This window comes from Protopterus annectens, chromosome 6.part0 (genome assembly GCF_019279795.1).
Source record: "Protopterus annectens isolate FY-2018-M chromosome 6.part0, PAN1.0, whole genome shotgun sequence".
NCBI classification, from domain to species: Eukaryota; Metazoa; Chordata; order Ceratodontiformes; family Protopteridae; genus Protopterus; species Protopterus annectens.
In genome coordinates, this window is record NC_056737.1 from 308,453,550 (window position 1) to 308,480,913 (window position 27,364).

At 42.8% G+C, this 27,364-nt stretch overlaps 1 protein-coding gene across 1 annotated transcript in view; it reads left to right on the forward strand.

Moving 5' to 3' along the window:
- Positions 1-27,364, forward strand: part of RTF1 (RTF1 homolog, Paf1/RNA polymerase II complex component) — a 2,150,039-nt gene that overhangs the window by 242,977 nt on the left and 1,879,698 nt on the right. The window contains exons 3-4 of the mRNA XM_044074060.1: positions 8,201-8,348; positions 11,235-11,439. Of these exons, the coding sequence (XP_043929995.1) occupies positions 8,201-8,348; positions 11,235-11,439 (353 nt within the window). The remainder of the gene's footprint in view (positions 1-8,200; positions 8,349-11,234; positions 11,440-27,364) is intronic.

Below are 27,364 nucleotides of genomic sequence, written 5' to 3' on the forward strand. Positions count from 1 at the left end.
TAAATCCAGAGCTGGATTTGCCACTGCAGTCTTGCAGGGATTAATAGCTGGCCCTAATGCTCTTTAACTTCCTCCTCCCTTCCTTAGCTTTAGGAATCAACCCAAATATGATGACTGCAACAGTGAAACACGAAGAACATAGTACAGTTGTGTACACTTACCATAAATGTAGATGTTCGAGTGTATTCACTGTTGCAGTCCTGGTTACCCTCCCTCCAGCCCCCTGACTTCTCTTGCCTCTACCTTTTCTTCTTGTTTGGCATATATTATATCATGTGTATTTGCTTTTTGCTGGGGGTGTACCATACCATATAATAGCTTCCTATTGTGGGGGCACCTAACATCTGGGGCAAGAAAAACTGATGTAATGGCATCAGCTGCATGTTTTACACCACTGACGACCTGACATCAAGGAAGAAGCGACAGCATCCGACGCAGAAATCTGAAGACTCTGGTATTCAGACTGGCTGAGGGCTACCTGCAGGCAGATAACCCAAATGTGATGACTGCAACAGTGAATACATTCGAACATCTACATTTATGGGTAAGTGTACACAACTGTACTTTCCTTCTCCTTGGGATTAAAAGTTTATGCTGGAGAAATGGACTGAGTCACCCTTTGAACCTGCCTGTATGGCTTGTTTCATGGTCATTACTTGGAAAAGTACTCTTCTCATTGCTGTGAGATCTGCAAGAAGTAAAACACAAAGTACATTGATAATACATCCAAGCCGCAAACTTAATACGAGCATGAAGGCACACCAGATTAATAAAATAGTCACTGTTTATTTATACAAGTTGGGTGCTTTTGTTTCACACAAAACTCCATTGGAACTGATAAAACATTTAAACCACTAGTTTTTAAAGCCCTTTGTCCAGTTTAATTGGTGCTTAATTCCGGTCCCATGTTGCATAATTTCCTATCCAGACAAATGTAGTGTATGAGGTTTTAAAAGTCAAAAATTATAAAAACGTTATTTGATACATTTTTCTAATTTAATCGAGCATTTAAATGCAATAAATAAATTATACAAGTTTTGCGTATTGTGTAAATAGGTGTATAGTTTTTATGAAAAAAATAAATGTTAGTATATATTGAAATAAGAAAGCTATTTTGGGAGGTGATAAATTAATTAGTTAAGGAAGCTGGTAAATCTTCATAAAAATTCTCCAAAAAAATTAATGAGCCGCCTATTAATTGTCTTTCAAAGCTTAGCAGCTTTTAATTTCAATAATGGGACCAGGGGAAACTTGGTCATTTTAATCCAGTAAATGTGCTGGCATTGAGCTTCAGCTGCCAAAGAAGTTCATGATATTCTAAAAAAGTTTCCAGCTGTCTGCCCCTTGGATTTCTGTCTACCTGTTTTAAAACTCAGAATTTAAATTAACTCAACTGTATTGATGTTCATCGTGCATACAGCTGCAGTCATAATAGATGGGTTTTCCTGCCATCAGGCGGGTCCTCGGTCGGCCGAATTCCAAAGTCTAGGTCCGGCGTCGGATGTCGTCGCTTCTTCCCTGATGTCAGTATGACAGGGGTATAAAAGAACCAGCCGACACCATTTTCTTCAGTCTTTCTTGCCGCGCGGTGCCCGAAGCAGAAGCAGTTCGCAAGTGCCGGTCGGCCAGCTCCTGAGATTACGAATATTTTTCAACCGAAGTCTTCTTGAAAGCTAAGTACCCCGTTGGGGAAATTTTTCTTGCCTCAGACTGATGTCAAAGTTAATAATTGCATTTCATGTGGGAAGCAAATACCGCATAAGGATTTTCATTCCCTCTGCATTCCTTGCTTAGGCCCAGACCACGACGTCTCGGCCTGTCGTTTTTGTGCTACATTCAACAGACGCACTAGTAAGCGTCGGGCGGAGTTCACCCAACACTATTTTGGCAAAAAGTTTAATTACATTATGTCGTCGGATACTCAGACTCCAGTTTTGAGTAAAAGACGCAAAGATAAGGACCAACATACGAGGTCCGCGACTTCTACTGACACCACGCTAAAGCCGACTACAGGTGCTCTGGTTCTCAGCGAGGCGCCTACGCAGCCCCTGACTACTGATGACACTTCATTGGCGGTGGCTTCTGTGCCCGAGGTCGCAGGCTCTTCGGCCCACACCCCGACTACAGATACCGAAGCCACTCTTGGCGGGGAAACTCAAGAGTTTAGACAGGCCTGCCACCTCTCAAGGTGTCTTCATGCCTTCTTCTTTTTCCATTAAGGCTTTCACTAAGTCTAAAGCAGCCATGCATACTAAAAGACAAGCTCCACAGGGCCCCTCTCAAGGCCCCATGCCTAAAAAGCAGATGCTCAAAATGGCTGGGGATTTGATTACTCTTATCTGGGGTTCTCAACCCCCCTCGGACAAAAGGCCCAGAGTGGAGGAAGAATACCCTTCCTCGGACCAGGCCTCCATTACTTCAGAACATTCTGAAGGCCAGGAACATGCATACTCCCCTTTTGAAGATTCTGATGCAGAGGAGTCCATTCCCTCTGTCTCCCCCCCCTGAGGATTACTCTTTTGGGGAAACCTTACATACCTTGAGGGAACACTTCCACTGGGAAGGCCAAGAGTACTCAGACTCCAAGAAAAGGCTTAGGGATTTCCTCTTGCTCCCTCAGCACAGGCCTCTGGCTATACCTCCCGTCTTAGACATACTAGATGATGTGTATTCGGAGGCCAGCCTTAACCCAGATTCTTTACCTCCAGCTCCAGTCAAGCCTGACAGGTATTACCGGGTTCCTGATTCACACCAATTCCTATACAAAGCCATGCGGCTGACCCAGAAACTATTTCACAGGGTCCCAAGGGAATTAAGGCCTCCACTGCCAAAAATCCATTACCTTCAGAGAGAGATTCCAGAGCTTTAGAAAGGTGGGGGGAAAAGGTATACACCTCGGCCACCTTAACCATGAGGGCATTAAACTGTCAGTTCCATATGTTAAAGTATCAACAGTTTCTGTTATCTCAGTTGAAAAGCAAAATGTCACAACCTGAACAACCAGACTTGAAGGAGTTGCAGGATTTGTTACATAGTGCAGAGCAAGTGGGTAAACATACCTTGCAGTGTGGTTTTGATGCCTTAGAGGGCTCATGTAGAGCTGCTGTTACAGGATCAGTCATACGTAGACTTGCTTGGCTCAAAGAGCAAACCTTACCAGATCATGTCAAAGCTAAGTTACTAGATGCACCTCTTCAAAAAGATGTATTGTTTGGTGTTAAAGCTGAGGAGGTATTAAAGAAAATGGAGGAAAAGGCAAAATCAATGCAAACAGTGAAAGATTTCCTACAGGTACAACCTCCACGTTTCAGTAGAAACTGGCCTTCAAAAAATTGGTCCTTTCCAGCCACGGACAGACCTCAAAGAGGTAGATACAGGCGCACGAGGGGTAGAGGGCAATCTCAAGGATCATTTAGAGGCAGACAATGGCAAGCACCTACACCAAGAGGTGGTGAGGATAGTTCACAACTATTCAGAAAGCAGAACCAATGACTTTCCCCTTTGCATGCCAAGCAAGGCTCAAATGGCAGCACCTTTAGGTGGAAAACTGGCATTATTTTTGAAAAATTGGCATATTGTGTCAAAAGACAAATGGATCCTGGACATTATAGACAGAAGCTGCAGATTCCACTTTCACACCCTTCCAAAAATGAGAGGCATGCCAAACCTGCCACACAATCAAAGGGCAGAGGCACAAAAACAAATTTCAGATCTCATGGACATGAAAGCTATTCAAGAGGTACCTGCACAAGAACAGGGTCAAGGTTTTTATTCCAGACTATTCCTGGTATCAAGGAAGGGCAAAGATTGGAGACCTATTTTAGACCTATCCATCCTAAACACATTTTTACTCATACCAAAATTCAAGATGCTCACATTACAGCAGCTTCTTCCTATGCTGGGCAAGGAATCTTGGCTGGTAACATTGGACCTCAAGGAGGCATACCTGCATGTCCCAATCAGACAAGTTTGCAGAAGATACCTCAGATTTCTTGCAGGTTCAACCCATTATCAATTCTCTGCATTGCCCTTTGGCTTATCTACTGCGCCCAGAGTGTTCACAAAATGCCTGGCATCAGTAATTGCCTTCTGCAGACTTCAAGGGATACAAATATACCCATATTTGGACGACTGCCTGATCCAAGCGGACAGCAAGCACATACTTCTGAAACATCTGGTGTTTGTAATAGTGTTGTTGAATTCTCTGAGATACACAGTCAACAAAAAGAAATCAAGGCTAATACCCTCTCAAACAATAATTTTCCTGGGTGCCAGCTTGAATACAAATACCCAGATGGCCTACCTCACGCCAGAGAAACAAGGGCAACTAACTCAATACTTCAGAAAACTGGCAACCTTCACCAGGCTGACTGCAAGGAAAATCCTGCAGGCTCTGGGATTCATGGCATCTTGCATCCTGCTAATCCCATGTGCAAAGCTGCATATGAGGAAACTTCAATGGTACCTAAAAAACTTATGGTCTCAACACAGCCACAGTTTGGAAACAATTATACCACTGATTCCATGTCTTCAAAAGGAATTTCTGTGGTGGGCTCAAGCATGCCAAAGAAACACAGGTCTCCCATTCTGCAAGCCTCAAGCAAATCATCACAACAGACGCCTCAGACTATGCCTTGGGGGCGCACATGACAGATCGGTGCATTCAGGCCAAATGGTCCCAAAAAGAAAAGCACCTACACATCAATCAAAAGGAAATGCTAGCAGTAATAAATGCTATTATGGCTTTCAAAGACCTACTGCATCCAGGTCAGCTATTGATAAGGAAAGACAACACCACAGTAATCTGGTACATAAACAATCAGGGAGGAACCCATTCATATCCCCTATGCAGGCTAGCCATGTCTCTTTGGAACATGGCTCTGGAATTACAAATCGAACTTCAAGCACAGTACCTGCCAGGCAAGGAAAACACACTGGCAGACAACCTAAGCAGAAATATGACCGATCCACACGAATGGAAGTTGCATCTTCAGGTTTTTACAAAGATAATTCAAGCATGGGGAAGGCCAGACATAGATCTCTTTGCCACCCACAGAAATCACCAATTGACAAAATTCTGCTCAAGGGTCTTTCATCCACAGGCCTGGAAAGTGGATGCACTCTCTTTCAGTTGGACAACAATGACAGTTTATGCCTTTCCACCTCTTCCTCTGCTGCCCAAAGTTCTATTAAAAACCAGAGCAGACAGACCAAAGATGATTCTCATTGCTCCAGACTGGCCAAGACAACACTGGTACCCACTCCTGAGGAGCCGGACGCATTCCCCACCATGGATCCTGCCTCTAATGCCTCTTCTACTGACTCAGCACAACTTCAAAACTCTTCACAGTCAGCTGAAAACGCTCAATCTAGCTGCATGGAAGATTCCTTAAATTCACAACAGACCCTACTCTCCAAGGAGGTGCAGGATGCCATTTTGGCGGCCAGAAGGCCTTCTGCTAGAAAAGCCTACTCTGCAAAATGGAAACGGTTTTGTGCCTGGAATCAGAAAAAGGGTCAGAATCCTGGAATACTGAATTTACCTCAAATATTACAGTACCTAGCTGAGATGCTAAGCAGTGGACTTTCATTCTCCTCCATCAAAATCCATGCCTCAGCCATTTCTGCAGAATACAACACTGATCCTCCTTTATTCTCTCATCCCCTCTTAAGACAGTTCCTCAGAGGGGCTAAGAATATAAAACCCCCAAGGAAGAAACCTTTACCTGCTTGGGACCTCAATTTCATTGTAGAAAAACTGACCTTGCCTCCTTTTGAGCCAGCTGCTTCAACAGAACTGCAATATTTGTCCTGGAAAACAGCCTTCCTTCTGGCTATCAGCTCAGCTCGCAGGGTTTCGGAACTACAAGCCCTCGTGGCTGTGCAGCCTTTCATCATTTTCCATCAGGACAGAGTTTCCTTACGAACCAATCCTTCCTTTATGCCAAAGGTAGTATCCAGGGTAGCCTTGAATCAGGCTATCCACTTACCTACCTTTTACCCTAATCCTCAAAACAAAGAGGAGAACATTCCTTGGACATTCACAGACAGCTACGTTATTATTTGGACAGAACAAAGACTTTCAGAAAATCAGAGCAACTGTTTGTGTCCTATGCTACAGGAGCTCAAGGGAAGCCTATTTCCAAATAGACAATCTCAAAATGGATAGCCCACTGCATACGCTTTTGTTACTCTTTTCATGGTAAAACTGTACCTGCAGGCATCAGATCTCACTCCACAAGGGCTACAGCTACCTCTGCAGCTTTCCTCAGGGGGGTTCCTACCAAAGATATTTTGGAAGCAGCCACTTTGAGTTCTGTACATACTTTCTCCAAGCACTATCACCTACCATTATACTCCAAATCTAGAGCAGGCTTCGCCACTGCAGTCTTGCAGGGCATCCTGGCTCCTCCTAGTTCCACTAAGTGCCTACCACCCCTTTTTTAGCTTTGGGATTCTACCCATCTGTTATGACTGCAGCTGTATGCACGATGAACATAGTACAGTTTTGTACCTACCATAAATGTATATATTCGAGTGCTAATACAGCTGCAGTCCAGGTTTCCCTCCCTCCTTCCCCTCTTGGGACAGGCCTAATGGCTAACACCTCCTCATACAACCTGATTGGGGTATTCTTTTATGGTGTATTTGTTTGCATCTACTGTTTTTTGATTATATTGCATTGCATTATTAGATAAATGTAAGTATTGCCTTCCTTCTGGGGGCACCTGACATCTGGGGCAAGAAAAACTGAAGAAAATGGCCATCGGCTGGTTCTTTTATACCCCTGTCGTACTGACGTCAGGGAAGAAGCGACGACATCCGACGCCGGACCTAGACTTTGGAATTCGGCCGGCCGAGGACCCGCCTGACGGCAGGAAAACCCATCTGTTATGACTGCAGCTGTATTAGCACTCGAACGTCTACATTTATGGTAGATACAAAACTGTACTTTTTGTAAAGTGCTTTAGTTTCTACTTTCTTTCTGATACCATTCTACTGTTAAATAAACACTTTCTGTTAAAACCCTCTCTATTTGTACCCCAAGGCTAGCTAGACGGTTTCATTGTTTTGTTTTTACTATTTTCTACATTTGCAAGAAGTGTTTGAGTTGCAGGCCCTCATGTTGGGAAAACTGTGGTATTCCACAGGGATAGGGTCAGCCTGCGCACAGACCTGTCATTCATGTCCAGCATTGTTTCACAGTTCATGTTAAATCAGACCATCAAGTTTCTAGTTTTCTATCCAAATCCTAAAAACAAAAGAAAAGATTCTACATAATCTGTGCGTAGGGCACTCCGGTACTATCTTGACAGAAATCCTTCTGGAAAGCTAACCAACTATTTCCTAGACAGGCTATTTTTAGGTGGTTGTCCTCTGCTGTTTTGTTGTTGTTAACTCTCACCATGGCAAAACTATTCCTGGTGGTGTTATGGCACATTCCACTAGAGCCTTAGCTTTTGTCATGGCATACTGGAAAGCAGTGGACTTTAGAAGCATTCTAGAGGCAGCAACTTGGCCCTCTTTTTTTTCATACATTTGCTACAAGCTGGATTTCTTTTCCAGGTCCAGAGCAAACTTTGCTAGGACCATTCTCTAGAGGCTCCTGGACTCGTATTCTTCCTCCTCTCAATTTGGAAAAGCTGTGGTATTCTACCCATCAGCTACTGCAGCAGTGAGAGTGATGAACATAGTACAGTTGTGTAAGTTGCTTTTATCCAGAACCGTAGATGTTTGAGTTCTTCCCTACTATGGTAGCCGTACCCACCAATCATCACCCTTTGTTGCATGTAGTTCTCATGTGGGATATAAAGGTGTTTTTTTTTTTTTGTAAATCTTTTTATATTCAGGTTGAATTGCCCTTTTTTTGTTAGAGAAAATGTCCTGATGATTTTCTTTAGTTATTCTGGCTGCTAGTGTAGTTTGTTCAAAATGAGTCTAGCCTACAAGGAGTCAGAGTGACGGTGTAGGAGGGGATGAAAGCTTTTGGCAGCTGGTAGGTTGCTATTGCCTTGATAGGCTACTGCAGTAGTGAAGAATTCAAACATTTACTGTGTGGGTAAATGCAACTTAAACAACTGTGATATTTGCAGAATGCATTTTGTCTGTAAGTATGAAGCACAATTGTAAAGAAAACTTTGCAATGTTTAATATGTACTTGATATCACTGTAAATCTTAACTGTGCATTTTATTTTGTAGTGGACTGTTGGTGGCAATAAAAATAAAAAGAAGGGAAAAGTCGGGAAAGGTGTTGAGAAGAAGGGAGCCACAAAAAAAGCTGGGAAAACTGCATCTTCTGGTAGTTCAGATAAAGACAGCTCAGCAGAAAGCTCAGCCCCTGAGGAAGGTGAGTTAAAGAGAGGAAGAAGTAAAACTTGTTATAACTGTAATACATGAAGCCAGTTCCAATTGCATACTTTGCAAGAGTATGCCCATGCCCACAAACATGCATGTAAATGTGTGTAAAAATGTATATATTTGTGTGTTTGTGTAATAGATGTATAGGTACATCTATACAGATCTCAATATATATGCACATAAATTGTAGGTATGCATGCATGTTCACACATCTGTTTTACTGTATGTAATGTTCTGTAAATGTAAAAATGAGCTCATTTTTTGGGGGAGGGGGGTGCAGCAGCAGCAAGACTTTGTATCAGCATAGAAGTATATAAAGTAGGTTTTCTTTGTGTTTTAAATTTTCCCCTATCCCTGTTAGTTAATTCAGCATGCCTAGTGCCTGTGTCTATCGCTGGGTCTACCTGCTACTCCTTCTGCTGGGGCTGGGTGGATCTTAAAAGCATAGTGCCAGTAGCTGCTTCTGCTGCTGGGAATAGTTACAAACTACCCTTATTTCACTTCCCCCCCACATTTGTCCACTCTGTGGACCATGGCTCTCATCCGAGAGCATCTTTGAATGCCCTCCTCTTTGGGTGGGCTTGCCCATCCCTCCCTGCCAGGGCCTCAGTTAACTCCATGGTTGCACTACAGTGGAAGAAAGGAAAAAAATACTGGAAGTACACCAGCTCTCGCAGTCTAGCACATCGTAATAAAACTATCTGCAATATTACTTGTACATCTTTAAGAAAACTCCTGATAGCTATCAAAAATCATTTTACAGTGCTCAAAAACATTTGTTCTGTGTTTAGTTCTGAGTTGTGCTAGTTTAGATGAGTTATTAGGTAAGTTGTGTTTAGATAAATTGAGTTTGTTGAAATGACCTACAACTATATACATACACAAAGGTGTGTGTATGTATGGGTCTATACAAAATATTTGCAATGTTGAGAGATTGTTTGATAAGCTGGAATCGATGACATCAACACACAGTTTGTCTGAATAGTGGTGGTTTTAATTTAAGGGTTTTTCCAAGGTAAGGTATACGGTTAACAATGGTGTGTCGGCAGAGTTAGGGTTAGTATGCATTAGTAAGATGGTTCAGAGGTACATGCTTTCTGTAACACTACCCCTATGCAAGACAAAAAGATGGGTACTCTACACAGTAACACATTTGTGCAACACTGTGCATGTCCCGTTACCTAGCCCTTCCTGTAACCCTAAACTGCAAGCACTTAAACACAGTCCCATAACTACATCTGCCCCAATCAGAAGTGGGTAGAAAAGACTGGGAAGAGAAGTGAAAGGCATTATACAAAGACACAGTCAGAGGATATTTGGGTTTACCTTCATATTGCTGATCACATTATGGTCGACCCTGCTTCCGCAAATACTGAACTGCGACTCTTCAGAATGTCGAACACCAAATTTCTGAACGACAAAATCTCGCCCCCTTTTTGACCCATGTTAGCACTGGTGTAGTGTGTTTGGAAATGTCGAAATTCAAAGTTTTTTCGACATTTAAAAGATTTGCGGAAACTGTTTGGTGATGTGGCCAGTCGATTATATGTGAGCGACATTATGAAAGTAAACCTGATATTTGTATGGTCCCCAAGTACAAAAAATGTTAGAAGGCTTAGGATTTTTGCATGGAAGTGCTCACATGGGTTTTTAATACTCAATGTAGACTTCAGAGAATTTTTCCACAGCTAGGCAGCAATTGCTGGAGGTGTGATGGGAAACGGAGGAGTATCTGGGGAAACATGTTTTTTTGAGAATGCAGTGCGTTAAGATTTAAGAAATTCTTTACAGAGTACTTTGTTTGAAATGTTGGGAGAACAAATTATTTTATGCAAATAAATGATTATTTTGAGCTGGGGCATAGAAGCTGAATTGCCTAGAGATAAACACAGTAAGGCCCTTCTAAGTTTAATGCTATTGGCTGCCAAAAAACAATTTACCTGGCAAGGGAAGTCAAAAGCATAATCAACTGTAATAGAATTGTTGAATGTTAAGGAGGTAAGAGATGGATGTGTGATCTTTAGTAAAGGAGTCAACTGAGTAGACAAAAAATGGAATCTGTGGGAAGACTACAGACAGAAAAATGTTCAGGAGAGCTGATATTTCAGAGAAGGCAAGATCGGAACCGTTTTATGTAATCTTAAATTAAGTGATTAAGACAAAAAAATCTTATTTGTATAATGTGAAAAAAGGAAAACAAATCTTATTTGTATAATGTGAAAAAAGGAAAACAAAACTTTTTTTCCTCTTTCATAATTGTATAGGGACAGGAGTACACATTCAGTGTATGATATTAATAAAGATGTTTATATATGCTAAAAATAACTACATTTATCCCCTTACTGTAAACCTGACCTGCTAACACTTGCGCATGCACTCCTGTTATCATATCTACACTTGCCTCTATAAATCCATCTTTTGTCACTTCCACCACTCAACCAAATGTATATTCAAACATAAAGTGAATGTTTAAGCTCACACTGTTTTCTTTCAGTGAACAGTACACACACACACACACACGCATGTGTACATTTGTGTGTTCAGTGTACAGGTAGTTGATGGCTGAGATCTTTGCTTAAGTGAGGGGAAAATATCCCCATTTCTAATATTAATCTAGGAGTGGTTGGGGGGGCTTTCACTATAAGTAAAACAAATTTATTGTATGCATTCCATTATCATTTGATGGGGGAATAATGGTTGTGATACAAAATAACTTAACTTACTTGTGGAATAGAAAAGTTGAGTTAAGGCAAGAGTCAATATATGCACCAGGGACCTCATAAATGCAAACAGGTTAGTTTAGGGTAACTTGACTAATGTAGACATGCATCAGCTTTTGCCTCCATCTTATGTCTTGTTTTTTGATGTTTTGTAGGTGAGGTGTCTGACTCTGACAGCAATAGCTCTTCTTCTAGCTCAGACTCTGAGTCTTCTTCAGGAGAGGAGGAATTCCATGATGGATATGGTGAAGACTTCATGGGAGATGAGGAAGACAGAGCAAGGTTAGAACAGATGACAGAGAAAGAAAGAGAGCAAGAACTCTTCAACAGAATAGAGAAGCGAGAAGTTTTAAAAAGGAGGTAAGCTGAAGTTATAAGTACATAACTCGAGCAGTATTCTAGTGTCTACATAATGCTCTTCTTCGGGCATTGTAGCCTGTCTTAATGTGTTGAAAGTTATAATTAATAACACTCATGGACTCGTAATGCTGGTTATACTAAGTGATTGTTTTCTTAATTCCTATACTAAGTGACTGTTTTCTTAATTCCTTGTTTTGAAAACCAAGAACTTTCAGCACCCATTTATAAACTATTTCCTAGGTTACGGACTTATTCCATCTCAGAGGTGTAGTGTGTGGAATCCCGCATGATCTAGTCCATCAACTTCAGCAAAGGGGCTGGTTGCCACCAAGCACTTGTCTCTCAACATCTAGATTTCCCCAAGTTTAAACTCTCTCTACTGCTCCCATAATGTACTGCACGTTCGCATTTCAACTTGTCTTATTTGCTGCATCTACTTTCCTCTTATTGAGAGGTAATCCCAGACCTCTTTGGAACTGAAATCTCGTGCTGGTTGGTGAATTACTTGGCCATTATCTTTAAATTTAAGTTATTTATTTCTGTTTATGCAAACAGATTATGTAGTTTATGTGGTGAGTTTTTAGTCCTTTGTTTCCAGTCAGGTCGGCCTTTAGGGTTTTGCACCTTCAAGGCAGTGTTGCTAGCTAGCTTAAGGCTGTTGGAAAGAATGGTTCTGTTGGCTTAATTTACCACTGATGTCCTTCAAGAATGCAACTGCAGTCATAACATATGGGTTGTCCTGCCTCAGGCAGCCCTCGGTCGGCCGAATTCCAAAGTCTGGGTCCGGCGTCGGCTGGTGTCGCCTCCTCTCCGACGTCACAACGGCTGGAGTATAAAGGCATCGGCCGACGCCATCTTCTTCAGTCTTTCTTGCCGCGCTGTGCCCAAAGCAGAAGCAGTTCGCAAGTGCCGGTCGGTCAGCTCCTGTGTTTTCAGTACCGAAGTCATCTAAAATCTAAGTACCCCGTTAGGGAACATTTTTTCTTGCCTCAGCCGATGTCAGAACAAATTGAGAAAGTTAATAATTGTTTGTCTTGTGGTAAACAAATACCTCATAAGGACTTCCATTCTTACTGCCTTCCTTGCCTGGGCCCAGACCATGACGTCTCTGCCTGTGCTGCTTGTGCTTGCTTAAATAAGCGCACTCTCAGGCGTCAGGCAGAATTTGCTGAAGACTTTTTCGGCGAATCCTTTGCGTATATCATGTCGTCGGATGAACCGACAGCTCAATCTTCCAAAAAACAGAAGGACCAGGACCGGCTTCCTCGGCCCGCGTCCTCTACCGATACTACTCCTAGACCCTCCGCTAGTGCTTCGGTCCCTGCGGAAGTGGTAATTCAACCGCTCCAGGTCGAGGACACAGCGTTAACTTGTCCTTCGGTCCCGGAGACCTCTCCGGTACCGGTCGTTGATTTCCCTCCGGAAACCGAAGTTCTTGATTTACCTGACACCATTCCGGTGGACAAGGTCACTCCTGCACGTGGGGCTGCTAGGCCTCCTGTATCTATGTCCATCAAGGCCTTTGCACGTGCTAAGGCTGCCAGCCAGGCCAAGGCTCATCCTAAACCTGCTGTCCAGGCCCCCTTCTCTGATAAACAGATAATGTCTCTTGCTGCAGACCTTATTTCCCTTATCAGGGGGTCTCAGCCTCACCCAGACAGAGGTTCTCAGCCTCCTGCAGAGAAAAGGCCTAGAACTGAGCAGACTGAAAACCTCTCTTCAGATGAGGCCTCTGGGGATTCTGAGCATTCAGATATTGAAGAAGAATCCTTCCAGGCCTATGAGGACTCTGATGCTGAGGAATCAATTCCCTCTGCCTCTCCTCCAGAGGATTTCTCGTTTGGTGAAGTCCTGCACTCAATGAGGGAACATTTCCAATGGCAGGGTCAGGAATTGTCTGATTCCAGGAAAAGGCTACATACCTTCCTAAAGCTTCCCCAGCACAGACCTTTAGCTATTCCTCCTGTGATGGATGTTTTGGATGATGTTTTCTCCGACTCCAGTGCTAACCCTGATTCTCTCCCCCCTGCTCTTGTCAAGCCAGACAGATATTACAGAGTCCCTGACACTCACAAACATCTCTTTAAGGCCCACTCAGTGGATTTAGAAACTATTTCACAGGGTCCCAAGGGAGTGGCTACCTCCACTGCCAAGAATCCTTTGCCAGCAGATAGGGAAGCTAGGTCTATGGAGAGATGGGGTAAAAAAGTTTATACCTCTACCACCCTAGCCATGAGGTCACTTAACTGCCTTTTTCATACGTTTCAGTACCAGGATTTTTTACTGGATGATTTACAGAAAAAGTTAGCCTCTCCTGAGCCTATTGATAGGAAGGCATTGCAGGATCACATACATAACACTCAGCAGGTTAACAATCATTTTCTTCAGTGTGGTTATGTATTGGAGGCTTCATGTAGGGCAGCTACGACTGGGGCTGTGATACGTAGACATGCTTGGTTAAAATCAGCCACTGCCAGACCATGTCAAAGTAAAGTTACTTGATGCACCTCTGGAAAAACAGAGGCTTTTTGGTGCTAATGCACAAGATGTGTTGAAGTCCATTGAGGAAAAAGCTAAGTCAGTACAGACAGTCAAGGATTTCCTCCAGGTTCAGCCACCCAGATTTAGTAGAAACTGGCCCTCAAAGAATTGGTCCTTCCCAGACTCGGACAAGTTTCAAAGGGGAAAGAACAGGCGTGGCCGAGGACAATACCGAGGCTCCTACAGGGGCCGCCAATGGCGACCTACAAATCAAAGAAGTGCTGCAGCCAGTCCAGCTGCACCACAAGGACAACAACAATGACTTGACTTTCATACCGCCTACAAGGGCTCAGAGAGAAGCACCCTTGGGTGGAAAATTATCCTTATTCTCAGAAAACTGGCATATCTTAACCAAGGACAACTGGATTCTGGATTTAATAGACAAGGGTTACAGATTCCACTTCCATACTTTACCGACAAGGCATGCCAAACCTGCTACACCATCAAAGGGCAGAGGCACTCATTCAAGTTTCAAAGCTATTAAGTGTAAAAGCAATAGAAAAGGTACCTCCTCAGGAACAAGGCCAGGGATTTTATTCAAGACTGTTCCTTGTTCCAAGAAAGGAAAACAAATGGAGGCCTATACTGGACTTGTCTACTCTAAATACCTTTCTCATTGTGCCAAAGTTCAAAATGCTGACATTACAGCAACTCCTTCCCATGCTGGGCAAGGGGTCTTGGCTGGTTACTCTGGACCTCAAGGAGGCATACCTGCATGTCCCAATCAGACAAAGCTGCAGAAGATACCTCAGATTTCTTACAGGGACAGAGCATTATCAATTCTCAGCATTGCCGTTTGGCTTATCTACTGCGCCCAGAGTGTTCACGAAATGCCTGGCATCAGTAGTGGCACACTGCAGACTCCAGGGAATTCAAATATACCCCTACCTGGACGACTGCCTCACAAGCAGACAACAAACAAACCTTAATAAAAAACTTGGACTATGTCATGCAATTACTACAGGCCTTGGGATACACCGTCAACATTCAGAAATCAAGACTACTGCCATCCCAACAGATTATTTTCCTAGGAGCCAAACTGGACACACAAACACAAATGGCCTACCTCACAGAGGAAAAACAACAGCAGTTACCAGAATACTTCAAAGGCCTAGCACAGCTCTCCCAGCTGACTGCAAGGAAGCTCCTGCAGGCCCTGGGATTCATGGCATCATGCATTCTTCTGATACCTTTGGCAAGACTTCATATGAGAAAGCTGCAATGGTATTTGAAAAGCTTATGGTCCCAACACAGCCAAAGCCTAGAGGACGTAATCCCACTTATTCCATGTCTGCAAAAAGAATTCTTGTGGTGGGCTCAAGCAAGTCAATTAAACAAAGGCATGTCTTTCAACAGACCTCAAGCAGGTCAAATAATTACAACAGACGCCTCAGATCATGGATGGGGGGGCGCACATGGAGGGCAGATGCGTTCAAGGTCAATGGACACCAAAGGAAAGACATCTGCACATAAACCAAAAAGAGATGTTGGCAGTGATACATGCAATCGAGAGTTTCGAAAAATCACTGCAACTAGGACATTTACTAATAAGGACAGACAACACCACTGTCATGTGGTATATAAACAAGCGGGGAGGGACTCATTCATACCCCCTCTGCAGACTAACAATGAATCTCTGGGAAAAAGCACTGAGTCTGAAGATATACCTGCAATCCCAGTTTGTGCCAGGCAAGGACAATGTACTGGCGGACAAGCTGAGCAGAAATTTCTTGGATCCACACGAATGGATGCTGCATCCCCACATTTTCTCACAAATAACAAAGACATGGGGAAGACCGGACATAGATCTCTTTGCATCTCACACGAATCATCACCTTGACAAGTTCTGTACCCAGGACCCACCATCCTCTAGCCTGGACAACGGATGCACTCTCCTTCAGCTGGAATTCCCTAAAAATTTATGCATTTTCCTCCCCTGCCATTGTTGACCAAGGTGATCCTGAAGATCAAAGCAGAACAACCAACAGGCATTTTGATAGCTCCAGACTGGCCAAAGCAACACTGGTACCCATTGCTGTTGAGCATAACTCGGTCCAAACCGTAGCCTCTGCCCCTATGGCCCCTGCTCCTAACACAACACAACTACAGGACTGTTCACCAAAACCTGAAAACATTACATCTGACAGCCTGGAGGTTACCTTAACTCCTTCCGCTTCCACTCTTTCCAAGAGAGTTCAGGACATCTTATTGGAAGCACGCAGACCTTCCACCAGGAAAACCTATTCAGCCAAGTGGAAGAGATTCACCATCTGGACTGCCAACAGGGGTCAGGATACAACAGTACTGAGTATATCTCAGATATTGGAATATTTGGCAGAAATGTTTCATTCTGGACTCTCATATTCTTCCATAGATTCATGCCTCAGCAATCTCAGCAAGATACAATTCTGATCCAGCAGTGTTCTCGCATCCTTTGCTAAGACAGTTCCTGAGAGGGATAAAGAATATCAAGCCTCCCAGAAAACAACCAGTACCTGCATGGGACCTCAATTTTGTATTGGAAAAATTATCTCTTCCTCCCTTTGAGCCAGCAGCAACCTCAGAGATGCAATTTCTATCATGGAAAACGTTTTTTCTATTGGCAGTCACATCAGCAAGAAGAGTCTCGGAGATACAGGCACTCATGGTAGTACCTCCTTTCCTCATCTTTCATCAGGACAGTCTCTCTCTAAGAACAAATCCTTCTTTCATGCCAAAGATAATTTCCAGGGTGTCTCTAAATCAAGCTATTCACCTTCCCACTTTCTTCCCCAATCCTCAAAATAGAGGGGAAAGACTGCTGCATACCTTGGACATACACAGGCAATTACGCTACTACTTGGATAGAACTAAGGCCACCAGAAAGTCTGACCAGCTGTTTGTAGCCTATGCTGCTGGAATTCAAGGAAAAGCAATCTCCAAGCAAACAATTTGAAAATGGATTGGACACTGCATCAGATTCTGCTATTCTTACCATGGAAAAAGTGTGCCAGCCAATATTAGGCCACATTCCACCAGAGCTATAGCCACATCCACAGCTTTCCTAAGAGGAGTGGCTACGAAGGACATTCTAGAGGCTGCTACATGGAGCTCCGTGCATACATTTACCAAACACTACAACCTGCCTTTATACTCCAGATCCCGAGCAGGCTTTGCTTCGGCAGTCCTGCAGGGCATTTTAGCTACACCATCCTTTTCTTAGCTCCATCCACCCCCAGCTTGGCTATGGTATTCAACCCATATGTTATGACTGCAGTTGCATTCTTGAAGGACATAGTACAGTTTGTTTACCTTTCCTCATCCTCACTTCTCTTCCACTCCCCCCCCCCTTCTTTTTACCTATCTTGGACCTCTGCCTTTTTTCTTGCAGAGTATCTTGTTACAAATGAAATACGATACTGGCTATGTAATGCTATATTAATAATGTTTTATAAGAGCGATAGTCAATGAATGTAGTTTGTGATTTATAATACCTCATATTAAGACAGCCTTCTAGGAGGTTTGTTATTTGATTAGGTATAGATTCTCTGATAGATTTTTATATTATTTTATTTTTGTAAGATGTGATAATGTTGTATACAACACTGACTTTGGTACAAAGTTATTTAAGCTGTATATAATTGAGTTCTACCTTTTTAATTGATTAATTAGATCTGTTTTTACCCGCCATAAAGGCTTATTGACTAGGGCGTGATTATATATATATATTGGAGTTCTTTCATTAATCATTGTAACCTGATGAAGCGCACTTGTTAGGTGCGTGAAAGCGCTCGTTCTGTTTAAAATAAAAGTTCTTTACTATCGTGGTGGCTCCAGTAATTTGTTGGAATATTCTGCCGTTTATTTTTGCTGGTACCTTTGGATGTTTGTGCTGGGTTTCGTGCTTTTGGTTTTGGCTTCCTTGCTCTTGTTCCTGGCTCATCAGCACACGATGGATATACCAAATATTGAGCTCGACTACGTTCCGGGTAATATTGACACTGTACCTAATTGGAATGAACTGTTTCACCAAAGAGAGAATCCTCTGCTTGATTATGACAACAAAGCTACTACTCCGTTAGCGGTAAATACCAATACGGAAAATGTGCAAGAATTTTATACAGCCTTAAGGAGCCTAGAAAATGACCTGTATAAGCTCCATAGGCTTATCTGGCAAAGGAAACATCTGGAGGCATGCTTACACTTCAAAGTCATCCCGCGAGGCATGCGGGTTCTCTGCATGCCGAGCTACGGAGAAGCACACCCCGAGCTCCTACGAAAATGGCAACAGCTGAATTTGGATCTTGGATACAACTATTTAAAGCTACTTATTGAATACTTCTTGCCTATAGAGGAGAACCTTATAAGTAAGGTTGAAGGTGAGCACAAGGTTCTGATTTCACAGTTTAAAAGTGACTTTTGTGTGACTAGAATAAATAACATGTTGAAACAACTGACTTTTTACAGTAATAAGCTGGAGCAAACTAAGCTTAGAAAGCTAAAACGTGACTGTAATGACTTTCAATCTGGCCATATCTTCCTATGGCCAAGATTTAATGAAGCGGCTGCTTCAAGTGAAGTCATTGACCAAAATAATGCAACAGCTCATGATGTTATTAGCGCGACCAGTAGAACTGAGCCAAACCATAATACACCTAACAGTGTTGCTTTGAATTTGTCACAAATTGATGGGGATATAACACCAACTACCTCCTCTTTACCCTGTAATCAACAGGGTTTGAATTTTACAACTGGAGGAGCGAGACCCAAAGAGGTGATACATCAGACTAATAATGCTCATAAAGCGACCCATGCTTTAAACTCCCTTCATAAACAACGGGCGCAGACACGCTCCACAAGCAGGGGAAGAGGCAAGCGCAAGATGTCCGGCGAGAATTGGGGGATCAGAAAAAAGAAGTTTTAAACACCCTGTTTTTTAACATGTCTTCTAGACCACTGACTGACATTGACTGTTCGGTACTCAACAAGGGGCTTTCCTTCATTCCCTCTAGAGGGAGTGAATTATCGGACACATTGATTGCGCTTCGTAAATTCACTAGAAAAGTAGCTCTCAAGTTACTTTTTAAAGACTCAGCCTATGCGAAGCATGATTATAATATTGCTGAGTTGAAAAGGAAGAGCTCATATGTGCCATCTTTACCGAGCTCAGTTGACAGTTTTCAGAGAGCTTGCGAACATGATTTTTATATTTATTTTAGTGAAAAGCGGCACAAAAAGCTGTTCGTGAACTTGAATGCGACCCAGAAACAGAGCTTGGATGCCCTTTGTAAAGACAGTAACCTGATGTTTAGACCTGCCGATAAAAGGGGGGGGTGTTGTAATAATGGATTCTATGACATATGATAATTGGATGAATGACATGCTTAATGACGATGTTGCATATTCTCCAATAGGTAAATCAGGGGTTGTATCAATCATTAGGAATGTCCATGACACTTTATACGACCTTCTAATGTCTAGATGCATTAATAAATCCCTTTATGAGTTTCTGGATATTGAGGCACCCTTGATACCTTTAATAAAGGGGTTGCCCAAAGTACATAAGGGAATCTATCCACCACCCTTACGGCCGATAGTATCAGGCAAATCATGGGCAACTGAAAATGCATCAAAATATGTGCAATCAAAAATTGGTCCTTTAGTTGAGATGGTACCTACGATCTTGAAAAATTCATATAAACTTTTAGATGATCTAAAAGAGACATCACTATTGGATAGGGTAACATCTGACACTCTTATGGTCACGCTTGACATCAAGAGTTTATTTACGAGTATACCGAATGAATTCGGTATAGAGGCAGTCAGGAAACACCTTAATGAAAGTGGTAGTATCAGTAATGATGAGCAATTTGTTATCTGTACCTTGCTTGATCTGATATTAAATAATAATGTCTTCATATTTCGGGATAACATGTATAGGCAGGCATGGGGGGTTGCCATGGGCACCCCTTGTGCTAATGCCTATGCGAATCTAGCAGTGTATGAATGGGAGAGGGCACATATTTTTAATGAAGAGAACTTTGTTAACAAAGCCATTTATTATAGGAGGTTTGTAGACGATATCATTCTTTTTTGGAATGGGACTATCGAATCCCTGCAGGATTTTGTAAATTATATGGGGGATACCACCTCATTTTTGAGCTTTACACATGAGGTTTCCTTGACTAGTATCAACTATCTTGATGTTACTATAGTTAAAAATGACAAGAATGAGTTTTTTACATCTCTATACAGGAAACCCTGTTGGAAAAATGGGATATTACATTATGAGAGTATGCACCCTAGGCACATCTTTCCTAATGTTGTTAAGAACCAGATGGCTAGGGTTGCTAAACTCTGTAATACTGATAGTGAGAAAGAACGTCTTTTAGACTTCCAGGGACAATGTTTTGTGAATAGAGGTTATCCTACCCATCTTGTCATGAATTGTGGAAACAATTACTTAAATGTTCCCGAAATGAGTTCTGTGAAGAGATATCTATATGGAAACCATGTTAGATCACAGAAGGGCATAGTGCAATATGACATCAAATACACCAATGACATCAAGTATATTAAAGAAATTTTGATTAGGAATTGGAAACTATTAAGTATGAACAAGGAATTATTGAATATAGTAGGTAAATATCCTATGTTCAGATACAATAATTGTTTTAACCTAAAAAGGATCTTATGCAAGGAAAAAGTTTCCTATATACCTATAGATGTAAGAGCTAATTATAGACTAGGAACATTTCCCTGCAAAAAATGCTGTATATGTAAATATATTACCAAAGAACAGAGATATGTGAATAGGGAACTGGGTGTGAACTTCACCCCCAATTTTTATGCCACATGTGACACCACCAATGTAATTTATTTAGCCACATGTGACTGCTGTGACGTATACTATGTGGGCCTGACAACACGTAGATTTAAAGATCGGGTTTATAACCACATATACGATATACGGAAAATGAATGATAATAATGTATTGGCTCGACATTGTCAGATGTTTCCGGCCCATGGTTTTAGATTCAGGGTTCTTCAGATTTTATACCCTAATAAACGGGAAGGGGATACATTAGGAACCCTAGAATTATTTGAGTTAAGATGGATTTTGACACTTAGGGCACACTTGGAACCTGGCCTTAACACTTCACTCAGCATTAGACCTGCCCTTCTCTGATGTTTCGTCGCTTTATTCTAAATAGAACTGCGGCACATGTTAAGCTATTCTATGCTTCATTTTTTGTGATGTATTTTGAATGATTGACTGGCCTCAGATGGGTCGCTTATAGAGAGATGGATGTATTTTCTTGTTTTTATAGAATTGAGTTGGTTGTTGTCTTGCTTAGTCATTTGGTTTGTATAACCATATTTGATATATATCAATGTTTTATTTAGATATAGTGGTTATAGCTTAGGTAAATAATGTATACCAATATGATTTTATTGATGTCCTTCATGGATGCATCTGCAGTCATAACAAGTGGGTTGTCCTGTTGTCAGGCAGCCCTGCAGTCGGCCGGATTCCAAAGTCCGGGTCCGGCTTCGGCTGATGTCGCACTCCACCCGACGTCATCTCTGTTGGTCTTCGGGTATAAAAGCATCAGCCGACGCCATTTTCCTCAGTCTTTCTTGCCGTGGCTCAAGCAGAAGCTGTTCGCAAGTGCCGGTCGGTCGGATCCAGAGATTACTTCTACCGAATACTACTTGAAGACTTCTAAAGCTAAGTACCCGTTGGGGACTCTTTCTTGCCTCAGCCGATGTCAGAAAAAGTTAACAATTGTTTAACCTGTGGGAAACAAATACCTCCTAAAGAGTTCCACTCTTACTGTCTGCCTTGTTTAGGCCCAGCCCACGACGTAGCAGCCTGTTCGGCCTGTGCCTCTTTCAACCGACGAACGCTTAGGCGTCGGTCGGAGTTTGCAGAACAGTTTTTCGGTTCTGATTTTGCGTACATTATGCCGTCGGATCCTCCGACTACCCCCAAAAAACGCAAAGATAAAGACCGACACTCGCGGTCCGCGGTTTCGGCCGAAACCACGGTAAAGCAAACCGCGAGTGTCTCGGTTTCGGCCGAAACCGGGAAAACTGCTCAAAGTACAGCTGAACCTATTCTTTCAACTGAGGCCCCTGCTACAACTCTTGAATCGACCTCAGAAATTTTACCCACTACGGTGGTTGACTTATCAGACACCATCCCCTTGGATGTCTCTACCCCAGCACGTGGTGCTGCTAGGCCTCCAGCTGCCATGTCCATTAAGGCCTTCGCCAGGGCTAAAGCAGCCAAGACTACTAAAACAGTGCCTGTTAAACCCCCCCACATCCAGGCCCTCTTCTAGTTCTCAAATGCTTTCTTTGGCAGAAGATTTAATTTCTTTAATTAGAGGATCTCAATCTCACCCAGACAGGGCCTCTCAGCCCCAGAGAAGAGACCTAGGGCAGAGCCCCTGAGCCAGTGTCTTCTGATGATTCTGCTGATGAATCAGACATAACTGACCAGCCTGAGGCTCCCTTCTCCAATTTTGAAGATTCTGATGCTGAAGAATCCATTCCAGCTGCTTCCCCACCAGAAGAATTCTCCTTTGGGGAAACCTTGCATGCCATGAGAACAGTTCCAATGGCAGCAACAGGATTTTTCAGACTCCAGAAAAGACTTAGGACCTTTCTGCACCTCCCACAGCACAGGCCCTTAGCTATACCTCCTGTTCTCTCTGTGGTGGATGATGCTTTCAATGATGTTTGCTCCGCTCCAGATTCTTTACCCCAGCCCCTGCCAAACCAGACAGATTTTACAGGGTGCCAGATACTCATCACCACCTTTACAAGGCCCCACTTGCAGACCCAGAAACTATATCCCAGGGTCCCAAGGCAGTAGCCGACCACAGCTAAAACCCTATTCCTTCTGAAAGGTAAGCAAGGTCACTAGACAGATGGGGTAAAAAGGTCTACACTTCAGCTACTCTCTCAGCTAGAGCTTTAAACTGTCAGTTTCACATGATACAATACCAAGAGTTTATGCTTGATCAGTTAACTAAAAACTAACCACTGATGAATCTCTTGATAAGAAATATGTATTAGAGATGGTAAATAACATACAACAGGTTAGCAACCATTCCTTAAAATGTGGCTATGATGCACTGGAGGCTTCATTTAGATCAGCCATGACAGGCACAGTGATAAGAAGGCATGCATGGCTAAAGGAACAAGCTTTACCGGATCATGTTAAAGCTAAGTTGCTAGATGCTCCTATGGACAAGACAAGTTTGTTTGGTACACCTGCCCAGCAGGTTATGAAGAAAATGGAAGAAAAGGCAAAATCTGTTCAAACTGTTAAAGATTTCTTGCAGGTTCAACCCCCAAGGTTTAGCAGGAACTGGCCTGCCAAAATTGGTCCTTTCCTGACTCCACAAAATTTCAAAGGGGCAGGAATAGACGTTCCAGAGGCAGAAACCAATCCAGAGGAGGTGCCTACAGAGGACGACATTGGCAAGGTAACAGAGGCACAGACACAGCCACTGCCACTACATCAGCACAACCACAGTGACTTAATCCTAAATCCGCCTACCAGGGAACAAATAGCAGCTCCTCTAGGCGGAAAGTTAACCTTATTTTCAAAGAACTGGCACTACATAACAAAAGACAAGTGGATTTTACAAACCATAGATCACGGTTACCGGTTTCACTTCCACACTTTACCAGTCAAAAGAGGAATGCCAAATCTACCTCCAAATCAAAAAACAGAGGCTCTACGCCAGATAATGGAGTTAGCAAACATGAGAGCTGTGGAAAGAGTGCCAACAGCAGAACAAGGAAAGGGGTTCTACTCCAGACTATTCCTAGTTCCAAGAAAGGAAAAAGTTGGAGACCAATTCTCGACCTGTCCACCTTAAATACATACATCATTGTCCCAAAATTCAAAATGCTGACCCTACAGCAACTTCTTCCCATGCTGGGCAAGGAGTCTTGGCTGGTAACTCTAGATCTCAAGGAGGCATACCTGCACGTCCCCATTCGACCAATCTGCAGAAGATACCTCAGATTTCTTGCAGGATCAGAGCACTATCAATTCTCAGCATTGCCCTTTGGCTTATCTACTGCCCAGAGTATTCACAAAATGCCTGGCATCAGTAATCGCCATTGCAGACTACAGGAATTCAAATTTACCCATACCTGGACGACTGCCTGCTACAAGGGGACAACAAAAGCAAGCTGACAACAGATTTACAAAGGGTCATTTACTTGCTACAAGGACTGGGATACACAGTCAATTTACAAAAGTCAAGGCTGATACCATCCCAAACAAGGACATTCTTGGGCTGAATTGGACACAGTACAACAAATGGCATTCCTGACTACAGAAAAACAAAAAGAACTTCCTCTTTACTTCTTGGCACTAACAAAACTGAACAAGTTAACAGCAAGAAAAGTTCTGCAGGCCTTGGGCTTCATGGCATCATGCATAATCTTGGTCCCATTTGCCAGACTACATATGAGGAAACTACAGTGGTACCTAAAGAATTTATGGTCCCAACACAGACACAGTCTAGAAACAGAAATCCCACTAATTCCATGCTTAAAACAGGAGTTCCTATGGTGGGCTCAGGCATGCCAGTCAAACCCAGGCCTACCCTTTCGCAGATGTCAGCCAAGCCAGACCATCACAACAGACGCTTCAGACCTAGGATGGGGGGCCCACATGCTGGACAAATGCGTGCAAGGATTGTGGACACAGGATCAACTTCACCTGCACATCAACCTAAAAGAAATGCTGGCAGTAAAACTGGCAATCCAAAAGTTCAAACCATTTCTCAAAGAGGGCCAGTTGATGATAAGGACAGACAACACCACAGTCATGTGGTACATCAACAAACAGGGAGGCACTCATTCATACTGCCTATGCAGAATGAACTTGGAGCTGTGGACCCTGGTACTCAGCTACGACATTCAGTTACAGGCAATATTTGTACCGGGAAAGACAATACTCTAGCAGACATATTAAGCAGAACCACTCGGATGCCCACGAATGGAAGCTGCACCGGACATCTTCAAGACCATCTCAAGAAATGGGGAATGCCACAGATAGACCTATTCGCATCACCTCTCAATCACCAGCTCAAAAATTCTGCACAAGGACATTCCACCCACTAGCATGGAAAGTGGACTCACTCTCCTTCAACTGGAAAGGCCTAACAGCATATGCATTCCCACCTCTTCCTTTGATACACAAGGTACTACTAAAAATCAAGGAAGAACGTCCAAGGATAATCCTGATAGCTCCAAACTGGCCAAGACAACACTGGTACCCACTACTGAAGAGCATGTCTCGGAACAATATGTGGCCAATACCCCTGATGCCTTTGATGTTAACTCAGAACAACTACAGCATCATACATCCAAACCTAAAAACGCTGCAACTGACTGCATGGAACATCATATAGCAGCAGCTAATCCACAACTTTCCCAAAGAGTTAAAGACATTATTCTTGAAGCACGCAAACCTTCAACAAGAAGGAACTATGCTGGAAAATGGAAAAGGTTTGTCATTTGGAGTACGGAAAGAGGAAAAGATGTGTCAAACATAGATATGCCTAACATTCTGGAGTATCTGGCCGAACTTCTTCATTCAGGCCTGTCCTACTCCTCCATCAAGATACATGCATCAGCTATTTCAGCAGAATACAGCTTTGATCCACCTGTTTTTTCGCACCCTTTGCTCAGGCAGTTCCTCAGAGGAATCAAGAATGTAAAACCTCCAAGGAAACCACCATTACCAGCTTGGGATTTAAACTTTGTGCTAGAAAAGTTGACACTATCACCCTTTGAACCAGCAGCAACAGCAGACCTACAACACCTGTCATGGAAAACTGCTTTCCTACTGACAATTACTTCAGCAAGGAGGGTTTCAGAACTACAGGCCTTAATGGCAGTGCAACCCTTCCTAATCTTCCACCAAGATAGAGTGTCCATGAGGACTAATCCTACATTTATGCCCAAGGTGGTATCCAGAGTGTCTTTAAACCAGGCAATCCACCTACCTACCTTCTTTCCCAACCCACAAAACAGAGGGAAAGAATACTGCATACCTTGGATGTACATAGACAGCTACGCTACTACTTGGACAGAACAAAAATAGCAGAAAGACTGACCAACTTTTTGTAGCCTATGCAACAGGAAGGGAAGGAAAAGCTATTTCCAAACAGACAATCTCCAAATGGATAGGAAATTGCATACGATACTGTTACTCCTTCCATGGAAAACCAATTCCACAGAACATAAGACCTCATTCTACAAGGGCAACAGCCACTACCACAGCCTTCTTACGAGGAGTGGCAACCAAAGACATTATTGAGGCGGCTACTTGGACCTCCGTGCATACATTTGCCAAGCATTATAATTTGCCTCTATATTCCAGATCCCGAGCAGGGTTTGCCACTGCTGTACTGCAAGGGATCCTAAACACACCATAATCTACTTTTATCCTCCTCCCTAGTTGGCTATGGTATTCTACCCACTTGTTATGACTGCAGATGCATCCATGAAGGACATAGTACAGTTTTGTACCTACCATAAATGTAGATGTCCGAACTGGATAGCATCTGCAGTCAGGATTACCCTCCCTCCTTCCCCTCTGTGGTACTCCTAGGGTGTTTACCCTCCTAATAGCTAGCTGTTGGGGAGTCTTTATGGTGTATTTGTTTGTATATATGTACATATATGCTTATTGCTGTGTTTACCTTTATCTATTTGGAAACATTGGCATCTATCCAAATTTTTAGCCTGCAAGAGGGCTACTGGCATCTGGGGCAAGAAACACTGAGGAAAATGGCGTCGGCTGATGCTTTTATACCCGAAGACCAACAGAGATGACGTCGGGTGGAGTGCGACATCAGCCGAAGCCGGACCCGGACTTTGGAATCCGGCCGACTGCAGGGCTGCCTGACGACAGGACAACCCACTTGTTATGACTGCAGATGCTATCCAGTTCGGACATCTACATTTATGGTAGGTACAAAACTGTACTTTTTCGTCTTTCTTATTTCTCCATTTCTTACTTTTTTTTTTTTTTTTTTCCTTACCTTTCCTCATCCTCACTTCTCTTCCACTCCCCCCCCCCCTTCTTTTTACCTATCTTGGACCTCTGCCTTTTTTCTTGCAGAGTATCTTGTTACAAATGAAATACGATACTGGCTATCTAATGCTATATTAATAATGTTTTATAAGAGCGATAGTCAATGAATGTAGTTTGTGATTTATAATACCTCATATTAAGACAGCCTTCTAGGAGGTTTGTTATTTGATTAGGTATAGATTCTCTGACAGATTTTTATATTATTTTATTTTTGTAAGATGTGATAATGTTGTATACAACACTGACTTTGGTACAAAGTTATTTAAG